Raw genomic sequence first — 25749 nt, 5'->3', positions numbered from 1 at the left:
GAGCCCTTCCCCACTAGGGAAAGAGAGAGACAGGCTGGGACTATGGATCAACCTGTCAATGCCCATGTTCAGTGGGGAAGCAATTACAGAAGCCAGACCTTCAACCTTCTGCATCCCACAATGATCTTGGGTCCATACTCCCAGAGGGTTAAAGAATAGGAAAGCTATTAGAGGAGGGGATGGTATACGGAGGTCTGGTGGTGGGAATTGTGCAAAGCTGTACCCCTCTAATCCTATTGTTTTGTGAATATTTCCTTTTTATAAATAAAAAAGAAAAAAAGAAAACAGAACTATCCAAATACTGAAAAAAATATTGTATTCATGCCATAGCAATTGTCTTATAAGTCATTTAAAAAGAAAAAAATTAAATTAAAAAATTGTATTGATGCTTCCAGTTAAAAAAAATTAAGGTAGATGTGTGCCTTCAAAACAATACAGAATGGATTCAGATAACAACAGCTATATTTACACTAATAATTAACTCATTTACTAGCTTAACAGTATTGGTCTATCTATAATATACAATCAAGTAAACTAAACAGTAAAAGGATTGCTTTAGCCTTTTAGGGAAAAACCTAGTTATCCATTTGAGAGCTTCCATTAGATTTATCAGCATGTTCATTTGTATTATCAGACATAAATTTAATTTATCATAGGGAGTATTTAGACAATGATTAACATCATCCATGACTAGCCACACTTTAATATACTCATACTTATTGTTACCAGGTGTCTCACTGCTATGCCATTATTACATATAGGAAGTACCACAAAAGAGTGTGTTGACATGTATGAATATTTGTGGTCAAGTTGCTATTTTACTAGTTACACAATGGAACTATCTGCTGTAGGTTTCTAAGAGACCCACATCTACAAACATAATTCTTTCTGATACTACTTCTGACCAATTTTCCTGATCTCAGATACAATGAAGGGGTAACTCCTCAAACAAATTTTCTTCAGAGAATAATTTAGGTGAAGACTAAAGTATTATTACAGAAAAATAGCAAAGAAGAAAAATATTTGAATGAAAGACTAATGTCTACTGTAAGATCTTAGTTAAGCTCTCAGAGATCAGTTAGTTTGACTTTATTCTCGTATCCTGTGACTGTAGGTAGAACAACTGAAGAAATACCTACATACACCAACTGCTCTGCTCTGGATAATTCAGTTTGTTTTATTACTCTTTCTTTACCTGTTACTCTTCAAAATTATTATTTTAAATTTTATTTATTTATTTATTTATTAGATAGAGACAGAAAGAAATTGACAAGGGAGGAGGAGGACCTAGGTGGTGGTGCACCTGGCTAAGCACATTTATTACAGTGCATAACAACCCAGGTTTAGGCCCCAGGTCAAGCCCTAGGTCCCCACCTGCAGGGAAATGCTTCATGAGAGGTGAAGCAGTGCTGCAGATGTCTGTCTCTCTCCCTCTCCTCTCAATTTTTTTCTGTCTCTATGCAATAATAAATAAATAAAAATATTTAAAAGGGAGAGAGATGGGGGTAGACAGAGTGGGAAAGAGATAGAGAGATACCTGCAGCCCTACTTCACCACTTATGAAGCTTCCCCCTGCAGGTGGGGACCAAGGACTTGAACCCTAGTCCTTGTGCACTGTAATGTGTGTGCTTAACCGGTACACTACCACCTGGTCTCTTATTTTTCAAATTTCTTTCTTCCTCCCTTTCTATATTCCTCTTTCTTTCTTTCTTTCTTTCTTTCTTTCTTTCTTTCTTTCTTTCTTTCTTTCTTTCTCTCTCTCTCTCTTCCTTCCTTCCTTCCTTCCTTCCTTCCTTCTTTCTTTCTTCTTTCCTTCCTTCCTTCCCTCCTTCTTTTCTTTCTCATAACTTGGAAGTTTTTACCTCATTATTGTTAGCTTTTTATTTACTTAGTTGAAATTGTTAGCAAAATTGTTGGCTAATGAGTTTTTCAAGTAAGTTCACCGAATATACTATAAGTTGAATAATTTCAAGTAAATATATTTCTATTCTTCAGTGATTTACAGACCAGAATTAAAAGGGTAGATATGAAGATAGAAATGATACGCGCACTTATGGATATCTAAGTTTTGATAAGGGGGCCCAAACTATTAAGTGGGGTAAGGAGAGGCTCTTCAACAAATGGTGTTGGGAAAACTGGGTTGAAACATGGAGAAGGGTGAAACTGAACCAATGCATTTTTCTACACACAAAAGTAAACTCCAAGTGGATCAAGGACTTGGACGTTAGACCAGAAACTATCAAATACTTAGAGGAAAATATTGGCAGAACTCTTTCCCACCTAGGTTTTAGAGGCCTTTTCACACATATTTTTGAGAGCACTTATGTGTTAGATATTAGGTTACTTTTTTGCTAAGACATCATAGTCTAGTGTAGTTGAGGTATATGTAAGCCAAAAGTTCTAGTATAACACAATAAATGTTATGATATCATGAGAACATAGAGAAGAAACACCTAATCTTGTTTATGAGGATTAGGGACGGCAATTTAGAGATTATACCTGACACAAACACAGACATTTGTATGTACATGTGTAAATACACATTCTTTTTTTGTCATCACTAGGACTTAACTCCTTCAGGTTGATTTTTTTTTTTTCATATACAAACACAGGGGTGGGAGAAGGGATAGAGGGAGAGAAAATATTATAGCAGAAGCCTTCTTCACCCACCCAGTGCCACAATACTTCTATGTGGTGTGTGTGTGTGTGTGTGTCTCAAATCTAGGTTGTTCATGGCAAGTAGGCACTCTTCCAGGTGAGAGATCTCATTGCCTTATGAATGCTTTATTTACTTTCTAAAATAAGATAGAAATGACTATATTGGCTGGCTTGACTGTCTCAAGTATAATGAAATATATTCCCTCAACCAGGGATGACTATTTATAAACTACTTAACTTTTTTCCTAGAAGAAAATGCCACATAATTTCAGATATCAATGCTCTTTCAATGCCCACAATATTTTTGGGAGTTATCATTGAATAGTTCATACCAAGGAAAATGTCTAATCTATGTAGAGTGGAAAGCGTGCCAGTTTAGCTTTAAAAATACGGGTGTTTGTGGTCCGGGAGGTGGCTTAGTAAATAGACCACTGAACTCTCAAGCATGGGGTCCTGAGTTCAATCCCTGGCAGCACATGCACCAGAGTAATGTCTGATTCTTTCCTCTCTCTCCTATCTTTCTCATGAATAAATAAATAAATTCTTTTAAAAAAAATACAGGTGTTAGTTCTAGTTTGGTGGTTCATAAACTGTGTGATTTTAACCATGGCAATGGCTTTAATTCAAATTCATTTTTTTATTTACTGAAAACATGTAGACTAAGTAAGATAATTTAATTAAAAATTTTCTTTTTGACTTTTTTTTTTTTTTTTTTTTTTTTTTTTTTTACAAATATCCTAGTTTCTAATAGCATTTTTTAATTGTGTGTGTGTGTGTGTGTGTAACTAAGACTCTTCATGTGCCCTTGTGCAATATTGCTACTTTGGGTCACTTTTTTCATTCATAGGGAGAGAAAGAGACAGGGTCAGAGGGAGAGACATTACAGTCCCAATGTTTCTGCCATTGCCAGAGCCCTTCCTATGGGTGTGAGTTCAAACCCGGGTTGTGATGTGGCAACACAGTTACCCTACCCAGTGAGCTATCTCTCTGGTCCTTGAATTACCATTATGTTAAGACAATAGCTTTAAAGTTCTCAATCCTAGAAAGTGCTTATAAATTATGTATGTTTTCTCATTCCTTATAACATTTGACTTTGTCCCAGTAGCACAGGCTGTCACATCACACTACCTAAGACTTGTCAGACTGGTTCTATTTAGATCATCAGTGACTTCTTTCTTCACCTCAATCCAGCCCACAGAGTCAATGATAGAGGCTGGATGCACACTCTTGACTGCAGAGCTTGGTCTCCACAGGACTCTTCTCTGCTGATCAGCAATGTATCGGTGAGTTCCTTTTTCCTTTGTCTTAAGTTGGCTTGTAGTCTAAAATAACATAACTCATGCTAACGGATGTGTAGATCTCCAATTTACCTTTTACAGAATAGATAAACAATTTACATATTGAACATAAAATTATGTCAAGAAACAGATTTCTCATCTAGCTAAATTAGTGCTCCTTATCCTTTACTATTATTTTTTCCCCTTTATTGGGGGATTAATGTTTTATATCCTTGTCCTCTTACATTCCATCTTTAAATGTTTTTTATTTACATCTAATTAATTTCACAAACAAACATAACCATAGCTGTGTTTCAGTTTGTGGGTTGTTTTCTTTTCTTTTTGTTTCCAGAATAATACTAGGTGTTTGTTGCTTGGGCTTTGTCTGTTTTATTGAGAAAACACTTATTTTTCAAGTATGCATGAAAAAAACAGAAACCTGAAATTATGAAGATCAAAATAATGTGTATTTATGTAAGTAGCTTAATTAAAACTGTAGCTATTTTTTTAAAATAAGAAATCCTTTAAGAAGATTATATGGCTAAATTATTACTGTTAGATTTTTAAAAATATTTATTTTCCCTTTTGTTGCCCTTGTTTTATTGTTGTAGTTATTATTGTTGTTATTGATGTCGTCATTGTTGGATAGGACAGAGAGAAATGGAGAGAGGAGGGAAAGACAGAGGGGGAGAGAAAGACAGACACCTGCAGACCCGTTTCACCGCTTGTGAAGCAACTACCCTGCAGGTGGGAAGCTGGGGGCTCCAATCGGGTCCTTGCGCTTTGCGCCACGTGCGCTTAACCCACTGCTCTACCGCCTGACTCCCTTACAGTTAGATTTTTAACGCAAGTCCAGTGATGAACTTCGTTACAATCAATTTTTTAATAGTTCACACTTATTTTGAAATAATTTTATTTCTAATTTAGAAACTAAATAGTGCCAAGATTTCGGTGTACTAATTTAGACTCTGGAATAATTTTATCTTAAAAAATTAAATGTTATTTTTCTCAGGTCAATACACCGGCATATAACTTATAACTTATAAAACTAATATATCCTTTGAGAAGAAAACAGTTTGAAAAATGTGAAATTTCCAGTGGGAATTCTGTCTCTCTCTTTCTTAAACCAGAGCACTGCTTAGCTCCGACTTATAGTGAGAGAAGGACAATATGCTTTCCCAGTCCCTCCAATGAATTTTCTATTAAGAGACCACAGCTCTGAAGTTTCCTTCAACAAGGTGAGGCCAGGCTAGACCCTGGGTCACCCACATGTCAAAGCAGCACATTATGCAACTGAGCCCTTTCACTGGCCCTCTAATAAAATCTTAATTGGGAAAATATTTAGAATCTGTCATTGACAGAAAGTTCTACTTGTTATGGAAAATTTTATATTATTTTGTATGTGTCGATGAAACAACTATGAACTATGAACAGAAATTACAGATTTACTTAAGCTTCTCAAAATTTCCTACCTTCTTCTAACACTTCTCTAGAATCCATGATGGTTTATGTTTCAGCCTTTTACCTTTAAAATTACTATAAAAAGTAGTGTTTAAGAAAGCTGCCAAATTTAAGATACTAAGTCTAGTCCTGGCTTTGTCTATGATAGATACTGGTGAGTCTGAAGTTAAGTAGAAGAAATACATTTAGGGTGGTATTGCAGTAACTTTTTGTTTTCTGAATATAGCCTCTAATATGAGACAAAATATGTACCTACTTTTTACATTTGCTTCAGAGTGAACAGAAACATTTCTCAAGGAAGACAAACAAAAGTTCCGTCCTGCATAGAAATGTGGTGTACAACTATGTTTGAGGGGGGCAGGAAGGTGTTAAGAAAATGAACTAGATTGGGAGGGGATTTAATTTATTGTGGATATTTTCTAGAGTAAGTGTGCTGTCAAGAATGCTTTAAAGCATGGTCAGGGAGGTGGTGTAGTGGATAAAGCATTGGACTCTCAAGCATGAGGTCCTGAGTTCAATGCCTGGCAGCACATGTACCAGAGTGATGTCTGGTTCTTTCTCTCTCTCCTCCTATGTTTCTCATTAATGAATACATAAAGCCTTTAAAAAAAAAAGGAATGCTTTAAAGAAAGAGTTGCAATTAAAATACTGGGACAGAAGACATAGACTGTATTTATTTTATTTTTTGTCTCCAGGGTTATCTCTGGGCCTCAGCGCCTGCACTACCAATCCACTCCAAAAGGAGGCTATTTTTCCCATTTTTGTTGCCATTGTTGTCATTTTTGCCATTGCTATTGTTGCTGAATAGGACAGAGAGAATTGAAAGAGGAGGGGAAGATAAAGAGGGGGAGAAAAGGATAGCACCATGTGCACCTAACCCACAGCACTACTGCCCTGCCCCCAACATAGACTTTATTTATTTTTAAATGTTTATTTATTTATTCCCTTTTGTTGCCCTTGTTGTTTTATTGTTGTAGTTATTATTGTTGTTGTTATTGACGTTGTCGTTGTTGGATAGGACAGAGAGAAATGGAGAGAGGAGGGGAAGGCAGAGAGGGGGAGAGAAAGATAGACACCTGCAGACCTGCTTCACCACCTGTGAAGCGACTCCCTGCAGGTGGGGAGCTGGGGGCTCAAACCGGGATTCTTACGCAGGTCCTTGCACTTTGCGCCAGGTGTGCTTAACCTGCTGCACTACCGCCCAACTCCCAAGACTTTATTTTTAAAGACATTAGTTTATAACGGAGAAGTAAGAAATCAGGTGAAGGGCATTATCAAATGATATGTATCTTCCTTTTCGGCCACATTTCTTCACTTATTCATAATTAGAATACCTTTTTTAAATTTTATTTATGTACTTATTTAAGTTTAGGAGTTAAGAGTAAGGAGACATTAGGGTCATATGTTGCCATTTCTTCCAAACTCTGACTTTATTCTTTGAGTGTTAAGGGATAAATGCATGACTTTCATAAACACATGCACAAAGAGAAGCAAGTAAAAGAAACCTGACCAGAAATAAGTTTATAGAGCTTATTTCTTATAGAAAAGACTTGGGAATATAAGAATATATTTATTAAATACTTTTTGTTGGTGATAGTGATATATATTTACTGTATTTCCCAGTGGCTATTGGGACTGGGAGATAACTTACCTAGTAGAGCACACCCCTTGTTAGGCATGAGGCTTGAAGGCCTGAACCCAGGTGCAACCTGTAAGAAGTGTGGCACCAGGTGAAGCTTCACAAGTGATAAAGCAGTACTATGATCTCCTTCTTGCCTGCTCTCTTTTCCTCTAAAACAGAAAGAACTAAAAGGCCAAGGAGTGGTGGAATTGCACATGCATGAAGCCCCCAGTGTTACACACACACACACACACACACACACACACACACACACACACACGTATGAAAGGCTCTCGAAAAGCATGGTCTAAAATTATACCTGTGTTCTAGCAACAGCACTGTATACATAAAATGATAAAAAAAATTTAGCATGGTCAATGGAGCCTGTACATTAGATACATTGGGTGTTTGTTTACAAAAAATATAAAAGTTCAGTTCTTATTTTAGGATTCCTAGTGAGTTATTAAGGCATAAAAACAAAATTTCGTAGTTACACAAAGTAGCAATAATTATTTTTTTAATTCTTTTTTATTAGTGATTTAATAATAATTGACAAGATTATGGGATAAGAGGGCTTCAGTTCCATATCCCATCCCCTCCATTGGAAGCTTCCCTATTCTTTTATCCCTCTGGGAGCATGAATGAAAGATCTTTATGGGGTGCAGAAGGTGGGAGTTCTGTATCAATTAATTCTTATTCACACTAAGGTTTGAGATGTACTGATACAGTGTAGAGCCACAAGAGAGGAATTTGTATGACAAAACAAAATTAAAGCAGAAATGAAATAGGTCAGCTTTTCAAAGAGGTAGCCTATTGTTTTACTTAAATGGGCATAATTGCATTTAAATGGGAGGTGCTCTCTTCCTAGTCACTGGTTTCTCCAAGAGTCCTTATTTAGGCAACACAGTGATGATTAACAAGGACAGGGTAATTTCAGAAGGTACAGGAAACTGAAGGGAGGTACAGACACGATTTGGGCACTTAGAGCCAAACAGGGAGGTGGTCTGGTTTGGATCTTAAAAAATGAGGTTGTTTACAGGAAAAAACTCAATGTCAAACAGTATCACCCTCTATAACTAGTCAAAAGTGATAATCAAGGCATTCTGTTGAGGTTTAAGCCCAGAGTTGCTGTTCAATCACTTTTTAAAAGTTCAGTGCTGGGAGCCAGAGAAATGTCTGACATAGTAGGGTGTGTGCCTTGCTATGAGCCCGGCACCACATGAGGACATGGGAATAACATGGCACAGGGGAAGCTCTGGTGGTGTATGGTCTGTCTCTCTCGCTCTCTCTCCCCCCAACCTCTTCCCCACACCCACGTCTGAATGAAAAAGGGGTCTAGTACTGTTGAATTTGCCCATGCAGAAGGCCTAATGTTACAACATTTGCTATTGTGTGAAAATCAAGCCCATCTTAGCATAGCATTTCACAGGAAGAATCCTTTAGTCTGTAGTAGCCATAACTGTCTTAAAGACCTTTGTAATTCTTAGGTTGTCTGATTTTCTCCAAAAATATGTCATTGCTTTACATATAAATAGGAAACAGAATAAAAGCATCAGCACTGAGATTTATAAATGTGCTTGAAGACTTGTGTTTGTGAGAGAGTTGGGTGAATTGAACAGTCGTAGAGTAGGACTTTTCAGACAATAGGGGATAAAAATAGTGTTTACTTATGTTTCATGATTTTGTTAAGGTTCAGGTTTAGAAGCTAAACTAAACCTTCTCAAAACACTCTCCTTTAGACCTGTTCTCATAGGAGATAGTAGGAAAGAATCGTGATAAACGTACCTGTGGTTTCACGCAAAATTTAATAGGCTTGAAACAGATTTAAGAGCAGAAAGTTGGGTTGTAGATACCAAATCATGCTAAAACCTGCAGGCCCAGCCCTCTCCAAGACAAATACTTGGTCTGCATGTTTGGACAATATCTGAGATTCTTTATAATAGTAATTTCTGAGGTGATAAAACTAATCTTAGGGAAATCCAAAGAGTCACCCAGTCATTAAATTCTGTCCTGCAATCTTACTTCCTTCTGATTCTATCTCTTGTTATGAAGCTAAAAAAGCAGTTACAGCAGGATTTAGCACTTAGTTTAAAGCTGAATTATGAGTCATGGCAGAACGAAACGATATATATCTCTATATATATAATATATTAAAGAATATTGGCTTCTTTAAACAAATTTTTATTTATTTATTTATTTTCCCTTTTGTTGCCCTTGTTGTTTTATTGTTGTAGTTATTGTTGTTGTTGTTGATGTCACCATTGTTGGATAGGATAGAGAGAAATGGAAAGAGGCGGGGAAGACAGAGGGGGAGAGAAAGACACCTGCAGACCTGCTTTACCACCTGTGAAGTGACTCCCCTGCAGGTGGGGAGCTGGGGGCTCGAACCAGGATCCTTATGCTGGTCCTTGTGCTTTGCACCACGTGCACTTAACCCACTGCTCTGCCGCCCAACTCCCCGAAACAATATTTCTATCATTTGTTTTGTAGAACTGGATGACAACTATTATCCTAAACCATTATGTACATTTAATCTTTAAAATCTTTTAAAAAAATATTTTATTTATTTTATTTTTGAGAGCTATGCAGAGGAAGAGAGAGAGAAAGAAACACCAGAGCACTCCTCATCTCTGGTTTATGGTGGTGTGGGGGATTGAACCTGGGACTTTGGACCCTCAGGCATGAGAGTCTGTTTGCATAACAATTATGCTGTCCCCCCCCCCCCCGCCAATCTTTAAAATCTTTATAACAACCTATTACTACATTATTGTGTCCATTTTACAGATGAGGAAATTGAAGCTCAGACAGGTAACAACATTTACCCAGGGGTAATAAATGACAAAACTGTGAATCAAACAGGTCTTTTTGCTTTCAGTTCTATGCTATTAATCACAGTGCTATACCACTCTCACAATATATATATTTTTCTGACTAAATTACTCCACTGCTATACTGCTCTGATTGTTTTATCGCATTAAAATATATAGAAGTTTTTATTTACTGGGGAGAATGAATACTGCCTAATGAATAGTCTCAAAAGGTATTGGAGGCTGGTAGAAAGCATGCATTGTTATTGACATTCTGTGAAGTAAGAGAGCACTCAAAGATTAAGTACATAACATGCAGTCACAGGAATAGGTGAGTCAGTCAGTCAGTCAAAAGTAAGAGATAGAATCTGACCTCTTAGTTCATTGTATACTCAGTTCAATATTGTCAAGTAGAAGAGTTAAATTAACACAAGTGACTACATGACTCAGATGACATTATTATTGTTGTTGCAGTTACTATTACTATTTCAGTTTGTTTAGAAATATATACGCTTTAGAAATTAATTATTGTAATTAATTGTCAAGTCACATTTAGTCAAATTCAGAGAGGTTACATGTACTATGGGTAAGAATACACACAGTGTTCTGGGAGGTAGCACAGTGGATAAAGCATTGGACTCTCAAGCAGGAGGTCCCAAGTTCTATCCCTGGTAGCACATGTACCAGAGTGATGTCTGGTTCTTTCTCTCTCTCTCTCTCCTTCTCTCTTTATCTCTCTCTCTGTTTCTTTCTCTCTCCTATGTTATAACATGTACGCTCAACCAGGTACACCACCACCCATATTTTCCTTATCAATCAATTAAAAAAATTATTTTTTAAAATTTATTTTCACTTTTGTTGCCCTTTTTAAAAATTGTTGGTGTAGTTATTATTGTTGTCATCATTGTTGGATAGGACAGACAGACATGGAGAGGGGAGGGGAAGACAGAGAGGGGGAAAGAAAGATAGACACCTGCAGACCTGCTTCACCGTCTGTGAAGCGACTCCTCTAGTAACAAAATTTCCTGCATTTTAAATTTATGTATTTATGTATGTATGTATTTATTTATTTTTGTCTCCGGGGTTATTGCTGGGGCTTGGTGCCAGCACTGTGAATCCACTGCTCCTGGAGGACATTTTTTTCCATTTTTGTTGCCCTTGTTATTATTGTTATTGCTGTTGTTATTGGATAGGACAGAGAGAAATGGAGAAAGGAGGTGAAGCAGGGGTGGGGGGGTGGGGAGAAAGACAGACACCTGCAGACCTGCTTCACTGCTTGTGAAGATAGCCCCCTGCAGGTGAGGAACTGGGGGCTGGAACCAGGATCCTTATGCTGGTCCTTGCGCTTTAGGCCATGTGCGCTTAACCTGCTGCGCCACCACCCGGCCCCCTGAAACTTTTTTTTTAATGAGAGAACAATGAGAAAAGTATGGGGAATGCTGATATTTCACAGTCTTCTATTAGTATAGAATCAGATCTAGGCTTTCATATTAAAACCACAGAACAACAAGAAAATTCAGCCAGTTCGATGCAAAAGCATGAACATGAAAATAAAAAATCATTTGCTTTAAATAATAGAGCTTGCTGCAAAGAGGGCATACCTTTTGTAATATACCGAATACTATTAGGTATGTTACAAATATCTCAAAATTTTGCTTTTAGACAATGTTAAATAAATAAATTTCATTGTCTTTATGAAACACAGATGTTATAAGGTAACTGGTAAATATTTCTCAATGATAGTTCTTCCCAAAGTTAATTATACAAAAAAGGGCAATTTACCTCTATTTCAATTTATCTCTTTTGTAGATTGTATTCCTATCAGATTTACTCGTGAGTGTCAGAAAGTCTAGTAGTGTAGCAGTGTCTTATAAAATGGAATTTTATTTCAGTTTGTGTAAAACTAAACAAATATGGAGGTAGGCAGGTAAGGACTCATGGGGGATTTACAAAGTAATTAGGAATCTAGACTTTAAAATTTTTTAAATTTATATTCTTAGTTTTTAAAAAAATTATAAATAATTATTTTCCCTTTTGTTGCCCTTGTTGTTTTATTGTTGTAGTTATTATTGTTGTCTTTGTAGTTGGATAGGACAGAGAGAAATGGAGATCGGAGGGGAAAACAGGGGGAGAGAAAGATAGACACTTGCAGACCTGCTTCACAGCCTGTGAAGGGACTCCCCTGAAGGTGGGGAGTAGGGTGCTTGTTCTAACCAAGATCTTTATGTAGGTCCTTGCGCTTTGCGCCACGTGCGCTTAACCTGCTGCTATCGACTGACTCCCAATTTTTTTTTATTTATAAACAAATTGGAAACACTGACAGGACCATAGGATAAAAGGGGTACAATTCCACACAGTTCCCACCACTAGAACTCCGTATCCCATCCCTTCCCTTGATAGCTTTCCTATTTTTTTTTAAACATGTATTCCCTTTTTGTTGCCCTTGTTGTTTCTATTGTTGTAGTTATTATTGCTGTTATTGATGCCGTCATTGTTGGATAGGACAGAGAGAAATGGAGAAAGGAGGGGAAGACAAGAGGGGGAGAGAAAGATAGACACCTGCAGACCTGCTTCACCGCCTGTGAAGCGAACCCCCCTGCAGGTGGGGAGCCGAGAGAGGTGGGGGCTCGTACCCTGAAACTTATGCTGGTCATTGCGCTTTGCGCCACCTTCGCTTAACCCACTGCGCTACCGCCCTACTCCCATCTTTCCTATTCTTTCCTCTCTTCTCTCTCTTTTTTTTTTTTTTGCCATTTTTTTCCCTTTAGTTGCCCTTGTTGTTCATCGTTGTTATTATTACTGTTATTGCTGTCATTGTTGTTGGATAAGGCAGAAAGAAATCGAGAAAGGAGAGGTAGACAGAGAGGGGGAGAGACATATGCCTGCAGACCTGCTTCACCTCTTGTGAAGCAACTCCTCTAAAGGTGGGGAGCTGGGGGATCGTACTCGGATCCTTCTGCTGGTCCTTGCGCTTCGCTTAACCTGCTGCGCTACCGCCCCACTCTCATCTTTCCTATTCTCTCTTTCTCTCTCTCTCTCTCTTTTTTTTTTTTTTGCCATTTTTTCCCTTTTAGTTGCCCTTGTTGTTTATCGTTGTTATTATTGTTGTTGTTGTTATTGCTGTCATTGTTGTTGGATAGGACAAAGAGAAATTGAGAGAGGAGAGGAAGACAGAGAGGGGAAGAGATATATACCTGCAGATCTGCTTCACCGCCTGTGAAGAGGCCCCCCTGCTGGTGGGCAACCCAGGCTCCAATCAGAATCCTTATGTGGGTCCTTGTGCTTTGTGCAACCTGCGCTTAACCCGCTGCGCTACCACCTGGCCCCAGCTTACCTATTCTTTAACTCTATAGGATCTAAACTCTTACCATTGTGCTGTCCCACCAACATGAACATACGTCTTTTACATTATGGACCAATATGATTTAACTGTCATATACATTATATTGTTGTGAAATAAATGCACATCTGGATCCTAGACATTGGAACTGACATTTCATATCACATAGTAACTCTTATGGATAAGAGATACTAATTATTCTGTTCTCCAGGTGTCCATGTGACCAACCAAAATGCCAGACTTTTATTATCAATGATAAAGAACAAGATCTGAGTTAAACACCTGTATATCTTTACCATATATGTGATATTATACATTTGAATGATGGAACACATATCCCATTGTAAACAATGGTAAACAGGTGGCTATATGTTTCTACAGTGTGGAAGTTATCCATTTGGTAGTCACTAGTATGTAGATAGGAATTAAATTTGTGGATATTGATAACTGAACATATTTGGTTATTTGTTGATAAAACAGTGGTTTAAAATACTTTATGGTATTTTTGAGTGGCAAATTGTTCCTTATTCTAATAACCTCAGTATATCTCACTATGTTATTATTTAATGTCACTGTGTTAGAGTGTATTTTATTTAAAGTGACATGTAATGGTCAATTTCACAAATTTTGTGTTCTATCCAAATGATAATATTCAATACTTCCAGCTTTGAAGCAGAAAATTCAATAATCAAGATATTTTACTTTTGGCAAAATAATGTAAAAATTAACAGAACCTGTAGATTTTCTGGTTGTCCTTTCTAAATTGATTCAAATAGGATTTTACTACATAAAGCGATTTCTGGAGTATCTGGGACATCCTTGGAATGTAATTTACAGTGGAAGTAATCTGGAAGGTCCCACTGGGTCTCGATCTGTGTTCCAACTTCCACTCTGAAAGATTCTAATTTTTAGGATTGTCAGTGGTTCACATAAAAAGCACATTTGTGGGTCTAAAATTTTAAAATCTGCCTTAAGATGTAGTTAACGAAGATATCTTATGATCTCCTTTTGTGTAAACTAGTTGGAGTTTTAAAATTGATTTTCAGCTTCTTCATAAGACCAAGTCTACATGACCTAACATGTAACCACTGGAATAAATAAAGCACTAAAATATGTTAAAGCTGATTATTATAATAAGTGCTGAATCTGAATTATAGCAACATTAAACACTTCGAGATTATTTGTGGAACACCAGCTTAGGTGGAAATTTAAAAACATCAGATCAATTAAAATCTCCATTAACAATAAATAAAGAAAGCACACATATAATATCATACAAGTTGAGGTTGGGGTGTTAGAACTTGTGTAATGTTGGATATGCACTAAGATTCTCATCTGAGAGATTTAGAATTTAAATGAATGGATTTAGCCCTTAAATCAATATACTTTAGAACAAAGGCACAATTTGCTTTTTTATTCTTTCATTCATAGTTATTTTCACCATATTATATAAACTGTTACAAGAGACATCTAGAAAAATCCACAAGAAAAGGGGGGGTAGATAGCACAATGGTTATGCAAACAGACTCTCATGCCTAAGGCTCTGTCAAGTCCCAGGTTCAATCCCCCACAACACCATAAACCAGAGCTAAGCAGTGCTCTGATAAAAAAAAAAAAAATTAGAGGAAGACAATTAACATTGCAACAAAGTTTCTGAATGTTTGCATGATATACTAGCAACTTTGAGAGTCTCTCTAGATCTTAATTCTCAACTGCTTTTCTTCTGATACACCTGCAACATATTCACACACTCCCCGTTAATTCTTATTTTCCTTCCACATATTTAATACCCTATGACTAGCTGTGATGGTATTCTGTGCCAACATTTCTGTGGGAAGCTGCTATTAAAGTTGCCTACACAGATCATTTCAATGTGATATCATAAACTGGAAAGGCTCTCAGGAAAAGAAAACCAATATATTAGTGGAATTAAGGGTGAAAGATCCCAATTTATAAGTCTATAAACTCATAGCTAATTATTTATTTAATAACATCTTTAAAATCATCATTGATCTGTGATTGTAAATTTCTTGACATCAGGGAAAATGTTAAACTAAATCCCAACTTGTGGTTTTCTCTGCTTCATCATAGACGATTGGGAACTTAAGGAGGATTTTGATGACAGCATAATGGAACTCAGAAGTATTCGTATTGTTGAGTTTCCATTCATATTTACAAAGTAAATACAATTTAACAAAGCCTGATACCTTCACATGCTGGCAAGATTGCTCACCTCTGCTTTTTTTTTTTTTTTAAAAATCATTTGTTTATTTTAATTTGGTAGAACAGAGAAATTAAGAGAGGTAAGTGGAAACAGAGAAAGAGAGAAACCGAGAGAGACACCTGCAGCCCCACTTCACCACTCCTGAAGCTTTGTCCCTGCAGGTGGGGAGGGGTGGTTTAAATCCAGATCCTTCCTCATGGCAACATATATGCTTAACCAGGTATGCCACCACTCAGCCCCATACCTCTTCTTTTTTATGCATTTAAACTCTGGTTCAAGCCCGGTCCCCACTGCACTAGAGGAAGCTTCAGTTCTGTGGTATCTTGCTCTTTTTATGTCTATCTGAAAAAGTTGTTCTGAAGCAGTGAAGCCCTAATGAAGACAAAAACAAACAAACAAACATATGTGAACATCACAAATTCTTTCAATATTATGTCGAAGGAAGAATATTATCACATGACTTCTGTGGATAGTACAATAGAAAAATCATTAGGCTATGGGGTTTTGCTTATGTTTACCATTCTAAGCCGTTGTATTTTTTTATTAACTCTATTTTATGTGTTGTATTTTAGTAGTTTTAGATATTTTATAATAGGAGAATGTCATAAAGATTCATTTAAATAACTAGGGAAGAGTCAGATATTTAAAAAAAATTATGAGCTGTTGATATCTGAATGGTTTCACATTGTCCTCCACCTCATGAAATTAAATATTTATTTATTTATTTATTTATTTATTTATTTACCTATTGCATAGAGATGGAGAGAAATTGAAAGTGAAGAGGAAGAGAGACACCTATGGCACTGCTTCACAGCTGTAAAGCTTCCTCTGGCAGGTGGGGGACTTAAACCTGGGTCCTTGTACATTAATACTTGAGTGCTTATTAGATGTGCCACCATCTGGCCTCTCATGAAACTGCTTTTATTACATTACCACTTAATGCCACTTGTCAGTGTCAAGGGGCATTCAGAGTATAAGACCAAATTTTGTGGCTATGCTAAATATGTTGTAGACAGTAGATTTTATTTCACACATATTATTCTCTTTATGAAGACCTAAAATTATATTACTGTTAACCAACTGCTTAGTTTTTTTTTTAGTATATTTATTTATTTATTATTGAATAGAGACAGAGAGAAATTGAGAAGGGTGGGGGAGGGAGAAAGTAGGAGAGACAGAGAGACACTTGCAGCCCTGCTTCACCACTCATGAAGCTTTTCCCCTCCAGGTGGGGACCAGGAGCTTGAACCCGGGTCCTTGCACACTGTAATGTGTGCACTTAACCAGGTGCACCACCACCTGGTCCCCAACTGCTTAGTTCCTAATCTTATAGATTGCCTCAGGCCATGGATATAGCCCGGCTTGTTGGAGAACCATGGATATAGCTCAGCTTGCTGGAGAACTTGTGGCCACAGGTTCAAACTCAACCATCATCTTAGGATAGAGCTGAACAGGAGTGCTCTGGTCCCCACTCTCTCATAATTAATTGCATGTATGGCCTGAAGGTTGGATCTCAGCAGGATGTATTTTGTTCTGCTTACATTTTTTTTCTTTTTTTGAGTAAGATATTAGAAATCTACATTTTTGGGGGGGACTTAGCCTAGGAAAATGTCTTGACAGGAATTATTTGTAGTTTCAGTACTATTATCACTCAATGTATTTACCTATGTTGACTTTACATTTCTAAATTTAATGTAATACCACATAAATAGTAAAACTTCTAAATAGTAAAACTTCTATATATACATATCAATAGTTGTCTGGCAATTAGACTACCACTTTGTTATAGCTATAATTCTTTTGAGAATTCTTCTTTATTAACATTAACAGTAATTCAGTTCAAAGGCCTGCCTGACTACTTACAGCTATTGCTTATAGATTAGTGGATAGGACAGATACATATTACTTGTAATTTTATCATTATTATTTTATTTATTTATTTATTTACCAGAGCTCTGGCTTATGGCGGTGTGGGGGATTGAATTTGGGGATTGAGGGGCTCAGACATGAAAGTCTCTTTGCATAACCATTATGCTATACCTCCACCCACTTGTAATTTTATAAAGAGTAATTTGTATCCCGCCTGCAGGGGTGTCACTTTGCAAGCAGTAAAGCAGGTCTGCAGGTGTCTCTCTTTCTCTTCTCCCTCTCTATCTCCTCCTCCTCTCTCAAGTTCTCTCTGCCCTATCCAATAAAATTGGAAAAAAAACTGCAAAAAAAGTAATTTGTACTTTTTAAAGAAAGCAGTGAAAGCATAATTTATGTACACTTATGAGAACTTTTAAATTTCCCTTTGGATATTTGAATAGTTTTATTCCAGAAAGTGTAAGAAACTTTGAAGAACTCTCCAATGTTTGCTTGTATGAGCTTTTCACAAAGGTAAAAAAATCTGAAGATTTTTATAAATAGGACAGACACTACCCTATGTACTATAGTTATATTCAATAATATGTGTTCAACTGGTATTTTAATTTAGTACTGACTTAGGGAATTGTTAGTGTGAAGGCATTATGCTGCTATGTCACTGTAGTATCTTTTTATGTTTTTTTTATGTTGATACTTTAACATACATATATACATACATACAGTGGCTGCAAATATCTGACTCCTCATTTTTATTTGTTACTTTTGATAGATTTGTTACTTTTTGATAGACTTTTTTGATAGATAGATAGATCAGGTCACAGTTAAAAAATTACGTTTTTTTGGTAGCGCAGCAGGTTAAGCGCACGTGGTGCAAAGCACAAGGACTGGCATAAGGATCCCGGTTAGAGCCCTCGGCTCCCCACCTGCAGGAGAGTCGCTTCACAGGTGGTGAAGTAGGTCTGCAGGTGTCTATCTTTCTCTCCCCATCTCTGTCTTCCCCTCCTCCATTTCTCTCCTATCCAGCAACGGTGACATCAATAACAACAATAATAACTACAATAAAACAAGGGTGACAAAAGGGAATAAATAAATAAATATTTTTTTTAAATTATGTTTTTTAAATGCAGGTGAAATAGAGATATTAAGCACAAAGCTTGAATGTTACATATAATTTTTTCTAAATTAAAATGAAGTTTTACTTAAGTAGATTTTAATTTTTTTCTACAACATTTGGTCAATCTTAATTTGTGTATAGTACTCTAAGTTCCTTTCTAAGACTTGGGCAAACCAGAAGCGCTCTGAGAGAGATGAAAACCCATATTGTAATAAAAGCTCAATTTGGTTTAGTCAAGATCAGTCCAATTCTGTCTATGAGTATGTCTGGAGCATGTAGTCAGAGAAGAGACTAGATGGAAATGAGGTTTAGATTTATACCCAAGGAGCTATAACACCTACTACAATGTAATGCTAATGGATAAATTGACTTGACTACAAAGAAGGGGCTTTTTGGAGTTGGTTTTTTTTTGATGCAAGCAAAGAGCAAAGTCTAGATTATTATACAGAAGAGCTATCAAGCACAGAGCCAAGATTTGAAGATCTCACAGGGAAGAGGGAAAAGGCCGGGTTAATGAAGACTAACTTGGGATTCAAATAGGCTCTGCCATTAGCTGTATTACTTTTAGAAACACAGTTTTCTGCAACTCAGAATGATTCAGAGGTTGGGAAAACAGAAGAAAACTTGTTATCAATTTATAGGACAAATTTTAGTAAAGATTACCAGCACAAATTCAGTGGCAATGGGATTAGAGTCAGATTATATTAGATTTTCCATGTGGATAAGACTAGAAAATGAGTTCATTACTGCCTTGCAACACAATTAATATTGATCTGTAGGCTACTGGTTAAGTCAGTCATCAGTCAACTACTGACCCAAGATTCAGATCTGTCTCACAACCTGTTATTATTATTATTATTTTTACTTATCTCTATTTATTGGAAAGGGACAGCCAGAAATAGAGAGGAGATGGGGGTGATAATAGAGACATAGAGACACCTGCAGCTCTGCTTCACCACTTGCAAAGCTTTTCCTCTGCAGGTGGGACTGGGGCCTTGAACCCAGGTCCTTGTGCACTGTAACATGTATGCTCAATCAGGTATGCTACCCTCACTATATCCCTCACTACCTGTTTTTGTATTGTAGTACTGAAGTACTTTTATACTTTTAAGTGGTTGAAAACAAATTAAAAATATTTCATAATAAATGAAAATTGTATGAAATGCAAAATTTTTTGGAACATAGTTCATGTATTTTCTTTTCTTTTTCTGTTTTTTCTTTATTGAGGGATTAATGGTTACAGTTGACAGTAAGATATAGCCACAGATATATGTGTAATATTTCTGTTTTCTGCATAACAGTCTAAACCCCCCATTTATGTATTTTTTTCTCCTTTTTTATTTCTTTATTGGGGGATTAGTGCTTTACAGTCAATAATAAATACAATAGTTGGTACATTTATAACTTTTCCCAGTTTTCCACATAACAATACATCCACCATTAGGTCCTTTGCCATCATGTTCCAGGATCTGAACCTTCCCCCACCAACCACCAGAGTATTTTACTTTAGTGCAATAGGCCAACTCCAGTTCAAGTCCTTTTTAGTGTTTTCTGATTTTGTTTGTCAACTTCTGTCTATGAGTGAGATCATCCACATTCACCCTTCTCTTTCTGACTTATCTCACTTAACGTGATATCTTCGAGCTCCATCCAAGATGGGCTGAAAATGGTGAACTCACCATTTTTAATAGCCGAATAGTATTCCATTGTGTATATATACCACAACTTGCTCAGCCACTCATCTGTTGTTGGACACTTGAGTTGCTTCTAGGTTTTGGCTATTACAAATTGTGCTGCTAAGAACATATGTGTACACAGATAGTTTTGGATAGTTTAGGATATCCCCAGGAGAGGAATTGCAAGGTCATAGGGTAGGTCTACTTCTAAATTTCTGAGAGAGTTCTCCAAATGCTCTCAACAGGGATTGGACTAATTTACATTCCCACCAGCAGTGTAGGAGGGTTCCTTTGTCCCCATAACCTCTCCAGCATTTGTTGCTGCTATCTTTTCTGATGTATGACATTCTCACAGGAGCGAAGTGGTATCTCATTGTTGTTTTTATTTGCATTTCTCTGACAGTCAATGACGTGGAATGTTTTTTCATGTTTGTTGGCCTTTTGAATCTCTTCTATGGTCAATATTCTGTTCATGTCCTCTCCCCATTTTTGGATGGGGTCATTTGTTTTCTTGTTATTGAGTTTGGCAAGCTCTTTATATATTTTGTTTATTAGCCTCTTGTCTGATGTATGGAATATAAAGATCTTCTCCCATTCTGTGAGGGGTCTTTTTTGTTTGGGTGGTGGTTTGTTTTGCTATGCAGTTTTTTAATTTGAAGTAGTCCCATTGGTTTATTTTTGTTCAGTCTTCTTTGTAATGTTTATGTTTTTTCTATGACTGCTTTTGCACTTCAGCAGTAGTTGCAACAGAGGATATGTGTCACCCCCAAATCCAATTTAATTGGTTGGTTACAGAAAAATTGGCTTCTCTCTGGCTTAAGTGGTTTATAAGGCTTTGGAACCACCAACTTTATAGACATTGTTCATATGTTTATTCAAAATAGCACAGCAGAAGTGAGTAAAGCATGCAAATTAATATTTTTGTAGAGAATGAGCACTATTAATCAGTCTACTATTAATTGATCTTTGGTGGTAGTGTTGAATAAGTGTTTGTATATCTTTCCCTCCTTATCTTTTTGTTGCTGTTTGTTTTCCCCTCCTCTGAAAACAGAACACTAAGAAGCAATAATGATAATGTAACTGTAGGCATACTACTCCTCTTTTGGAAATTTGCCTTATAAAATAGTTTTAATTTTAATTTTAACCAGAGCACTGCTAAGGTCTGGCTTATAGTTATGCTGGGAATTGAACTTCGGTCATCAGTGCCTCAGGCATGGAAAGCTCTTTGTATAACTATTATGCTGTATCCTCTGCTTGCCTTATAAAACATACCCACGTTTTAATTGCAATGTTCACCTCAGTTATTATGGTCACCTGTCTAATTATACATATTCCTAGATGAAAAGAAAGATTACAAAGATTTAGAAAGCAGTATGATATCATTGACTTTAATAGAATTCAACCACTTTGAGGTGAAATGATCTTACATGAAAAAAATTAAATTTCAGAAGACTGTATTATTGAAAAATACTTATTCTTTCAACTTACTAATTGTTTTTTAGTGTACTCTGACATCTAATTTGGAGTAAGTTAGTAATGAATCATTTACTAAGGGAGCAACAAAAAGTCATTAAGAAGCAGGATGAATCAGTTTGGAAAACAATATTACACAGACTGGGAAGGGAGATAAGTAGTTCAGTAATATGGTTATTGCCATTATTAATAACAATTACAGTAATGAGATGATAATAGCCCTCACTATTTGTACAATGATTTTCTATCTGAAAACTAAAGAAAATAATAACATTTTTATCTCTATGTAACCTTTCAAGTTAGGAGGGGTATGAAGTTATCATCCTATTTTGTACAGAGAGAAAATAAAAAAAAATTTAACCTGCTAGTATAAAACCATGTGACAAAATATTTGGCAGGACTCAGAAGTTAAAACATTTGTGTACTTAAAGTATTTCTGATAAATTACCTTTTCTCTTTCCCTCACACTATGCCTCTTTTCTCCTTGAAAACCACCAATGGCAGAGAAATAAATAGTTGTGAAAGTTGAAGGTCAGGGAAGCAGAACACACTAGTACCCTAGACAAGATAATGACTGGGATTCCGTGAAAAAGCAGGCACGATATTCTCTGCCATATTTTTTTCTTAAAAAGCAACTTCATACACTTCCTCTATTTTACTTCAAAAGTCACTATGCTTCTTATTGCAACAAAAATCTACTGGGACTCAGAGGCGGCTCAGAGGAGGGTAGTAGCCTCAGTGCCAGAGGCTCTGGACTACCTACCACTTGCAAACAACAAGGAAAACTCCATGAAGAGTGGAGCGATGCCCTGCCCTCTGTTTACTTCTCTTACTGTCTGTCTCTCTTAGTCTCATTCTAATAAGAGAGCGTTGTTGGGCTAATGAGGTGATTCAGTGGTGTTGCACAGTCTGAGTCGCTGGCACTGCATTAAAAAAAAATACTACTACAAGAAAACACATACAAGAAAATCAAAGGAGCTCTTGTACTTTTGCTATTGCATTTTCTGTTATTAGTAATTTCATGTCTCTATTTTTTCTATTCATACTCATATGTAGTTATGTATGCTATTTGCAACATTTTCATTGAAACCTGTATCCACCTTTCTATTTATTTTAAATAGGTTAATAGGAATATAGATTAACATAGTTCCCACCATCATAGATCTGTGTTCTTACCCCTACCCCCTACAATTAAGCTGAAAACCTCCCCCCGCAACTGAGTCTTTTACTTTCATGCAATGTTTCAAATCCAGTTCAAGTTCTGCTTTATGTTTCCTTTCTTTGTTCTTTCTCAACTTTTGTTTATGAGTGGGATCATCCCATACTCATCATTCTCTTTCTGGCTTAGTTTACTGTTTTTTTTTAAATTTCTTTATTGGAGGATTTATGGTTTATAGTCAATGGTAAAATATAATAGTTTGTACATGTGTAATATTTCCCAGTTTTCCACATTCCCATTCAACCCCCACTAAGCCCTCCTCTGCCATCATGTTCCAAAACCTGAACCCCCCCCCGTCTTTTCCTTTGCTGCAATACAACATATCTCACCTTTTTTTTTTTTACATATGAATACATGTAGCTTTATCTAACTGGATTAAATACCACACTATCTTATTTTTCTATCTTGATTAAGTTATTGTAGTATAAACAGAACTTCTAATATTTTGAACTTTTATGTAATAAACATATGCTTTTGATAATTACATACCATGTCTCTCACAATTACAAGTTCATGGCTTCATCTGCACAATTTGACATTAGTTGAGAAGTAATCCCATCCTCCCCTCTTTCCCCTCCAGTTTTGCTTACTTCTGTTATATGCATTTCCTTTCTTCTGCAACAAGTGAATAGCAAGCATTCAGGGATGAAGGTGCAGGAGTCCGCTTTTAGGTTTCTTAGGCACATTTGCACATTAAAGCAATCATTTCACAGAAAATGTCTTTTTAACTTAGAGTAATTTCTATTCTAGGGACAGGTGTTTGGGGGTTTCCCTCAAGGGAGAACTGGAGGGAGGGGTTGGGGAGAGGAAAGTAAAGTTTCCTTGACTACAACCCCAGGGGAGAAATCATAGAAACAAAAGAGGAGACCAGTAGAGTCCCTGGAGCCTTCCATGGTGTCCCAGTGCCTTCAGCAAGGGTGAATGAAGTCACACAGCAGTGATGGCACCGTTGACTTCTACACCAGTGTTCCTACAAAACCGAACATGGAGGCAGAGGCAGAATGTGATGATGGTGAGGTAGGCACCAAAATATTAAATATCACTCCCTGTATCACTAGAAAATGGCATCCTCTCAATATCTGTAAATCCAAATTATTTATTGTAAATGCTTTGCAGTTTGCAAGGAATTTTAACATTCAGTCTCTTTCTGGTTGCCACATTCAACTATATGCTTTAGATAAAATGGGCATCCTATCTCTATCTGCAGGGTTTAAATGATTTGTTCAAGTCATAAGATTGGTAAGTTAAGAGATGGGCTTACATTTCTCTTTATTTTGATTCAACTCCTGATGCTCCTGCAGGATAATCCACTATTTCCCACCGGGCCTCATGTAACAGACAGTGCTCTGGAGATAACACATGCTACTGGTTTTAACAGCATGAAAAACACTCAAGAAATTAAAAATGTCATATTCAAAATCTGTACCCAACTCAGACTTTTCATGTCCTTTTATCTGTCTTTTGAGTTTGTTTAGCAGAGGCACAGCGATTTTCATCAGTTCAAAATGAATTTGTCCAAATTTTTCAGCCACATGTGATTTTGATGGTAGAATAAATTGAGAGAGGTGGAGAAAATCTCATATCTACAGTATTTCCCACAGCATTGCTGAAACTTAGGGGTTAGTTCAAACCTCATGCTATCTCTTTCTTTTTTGTTTTTATTTATTGGAGGCTTGAAACATTTTCATAGTTCTTATAATGTCTAACTAGATCTCTTGCACACAGTCCTAGGAATACTGCACACAGTCCTATGAATAAATCAACTAACATACAGTATTTTCTACATACTGTTGTGGACACTCTACATTTAATTCTTAGACAATCCTAAGGAATGGGTATTACTGTTATCACCTTCATTTTGTGGACTAGGAAACTTAGGCACAGAGAAGCTAAGTAACTTGCCCAAGAAGAAGCAGCCAGAGGTAGGATTGAAGTCAGCAGCGTGGAGCTAGTGTGTGATCTAAACCAAAACAGTGCTCTACTATCTAACTGGCACTATCAGATACACCAGAAAAATCTATTTTACCTCAGTCATAAGCATAGTGTGTCATCTATCTGTGATATCATCTATCTGTTTCTTTTCTTTTTCAGGCCGGTGGTGGTGAGGGCCAGGAAAAGAACTTGTTTGGAGCCTTGGGCTATTGGCCTCATCACCTTCATATCACTGATTGTGCTGGCAGTGTGCATCGGACTCATTGTTCACTATGTGAGATACAGTAAGTGTGGGCTGCCCTGGCATCATGCGAGTCACCTCACATATTTGCTCACGTGTGTTTTTATTTTGATTTGCTTTGTCCCAGGAATATCATTGCTTGCGACAATTCATGTACACAGCTGCTTCCAAGAACTCTTCCCCAGCATCTCATTTAAGACTCACAGTCAAGGCTTAAAGTTAAAGGAGATTCCTTATCCTATAGTTGGTGAATTAGTGTTACTTGCCGGGAATAGATAGCATCTCTTTTTTTTTTTTTAACTTTTAAAAACATTTTATTGGGAGTTGGACGGTAGCGCAGTGGGTTAAGTGCATGTGGCGCAAAGCGCAAGACCAGCGTAAGGATCCAGGTTCGAGTCCTCGGCTCCCCACCTGCAGGAGAGTCGCTTCACAGGCGGTGAAGCAGGTCTGCAGGTGTCTATTTTTCTCTCCTCCTGTCTTCCCCTCCTCTCTCCATTTCTCTCTGCCCTATCTAACAATGACTACAACAATAAAACAACAAGGGTAACAAAAGGGAATAAATAAATATAAAAAAAAACATTTTATTAATTTATTGGGTAGAGACAGAAATTGAGAGGGAAGGGGGCTATGGAGACAGTAAGTGGCACTGGAGCCACTGCTTCACTGCTCATGAACTTTCCCCTGCCGGTGGGGACCCGGGGCCTAAACCCAGGTCCTTGTGTGTTGTAATGTGTGTGTTTTAGCAGATTCACTACCACCTGGTTCATCAACTTTTATTTATTTATTTTTACTATCTCTCTTTTAATTATCTTTATCATATTTTTAAAAATTTATTATCTA

General features: G+C 36.8%; 1 protein-coding gene across 1 annotated transcript in view; it reads left to right on the top strand.

Annotated features, from left to right (window-relative positions):
- Window positions 1-3813: 3813 nt before the first annotated feature.
- LOC103119990 (transmembrane serine protease 11E) overlaps window positions 3814-25749 on the top strand; it is a 40903-nt gene continuing 18967 nt past the window's right edge. Inside the window, exons 1-2 of the mRNA XM_060187816.1 lie at window positions 3814-3941; window positions 24828-24952. Coding sequence (XP_060043799.1) covers window positions 3934-3941; window positions 24828-24952 — 133 coding nt within the window. The 5' untranslated portion in view covers window positions 3814-3933. The remainder of the gene's footprint in view (window positions 3942-24827; window positions 24953-25749) is intronic.

The sequence above is a fragment of the Erinaceus europaeus genome, chromosome 3 (genome assembly GCF_950295315.1).
Source record: "Erinaceus europaeus chromosome 3, mEriEur2.1, whole genome shotgun sequence".
NCBI lineage: Eukaryota > Metazoa > Chordata > Mammalia > Eulipotyphla > Erinaceidae > Erinaceus > Erinaceus europaeus.
Note: the sequence above shows the minus strand (reverse complement) of the source record. Positions and strands in the feature narration are given on the sequence as shown.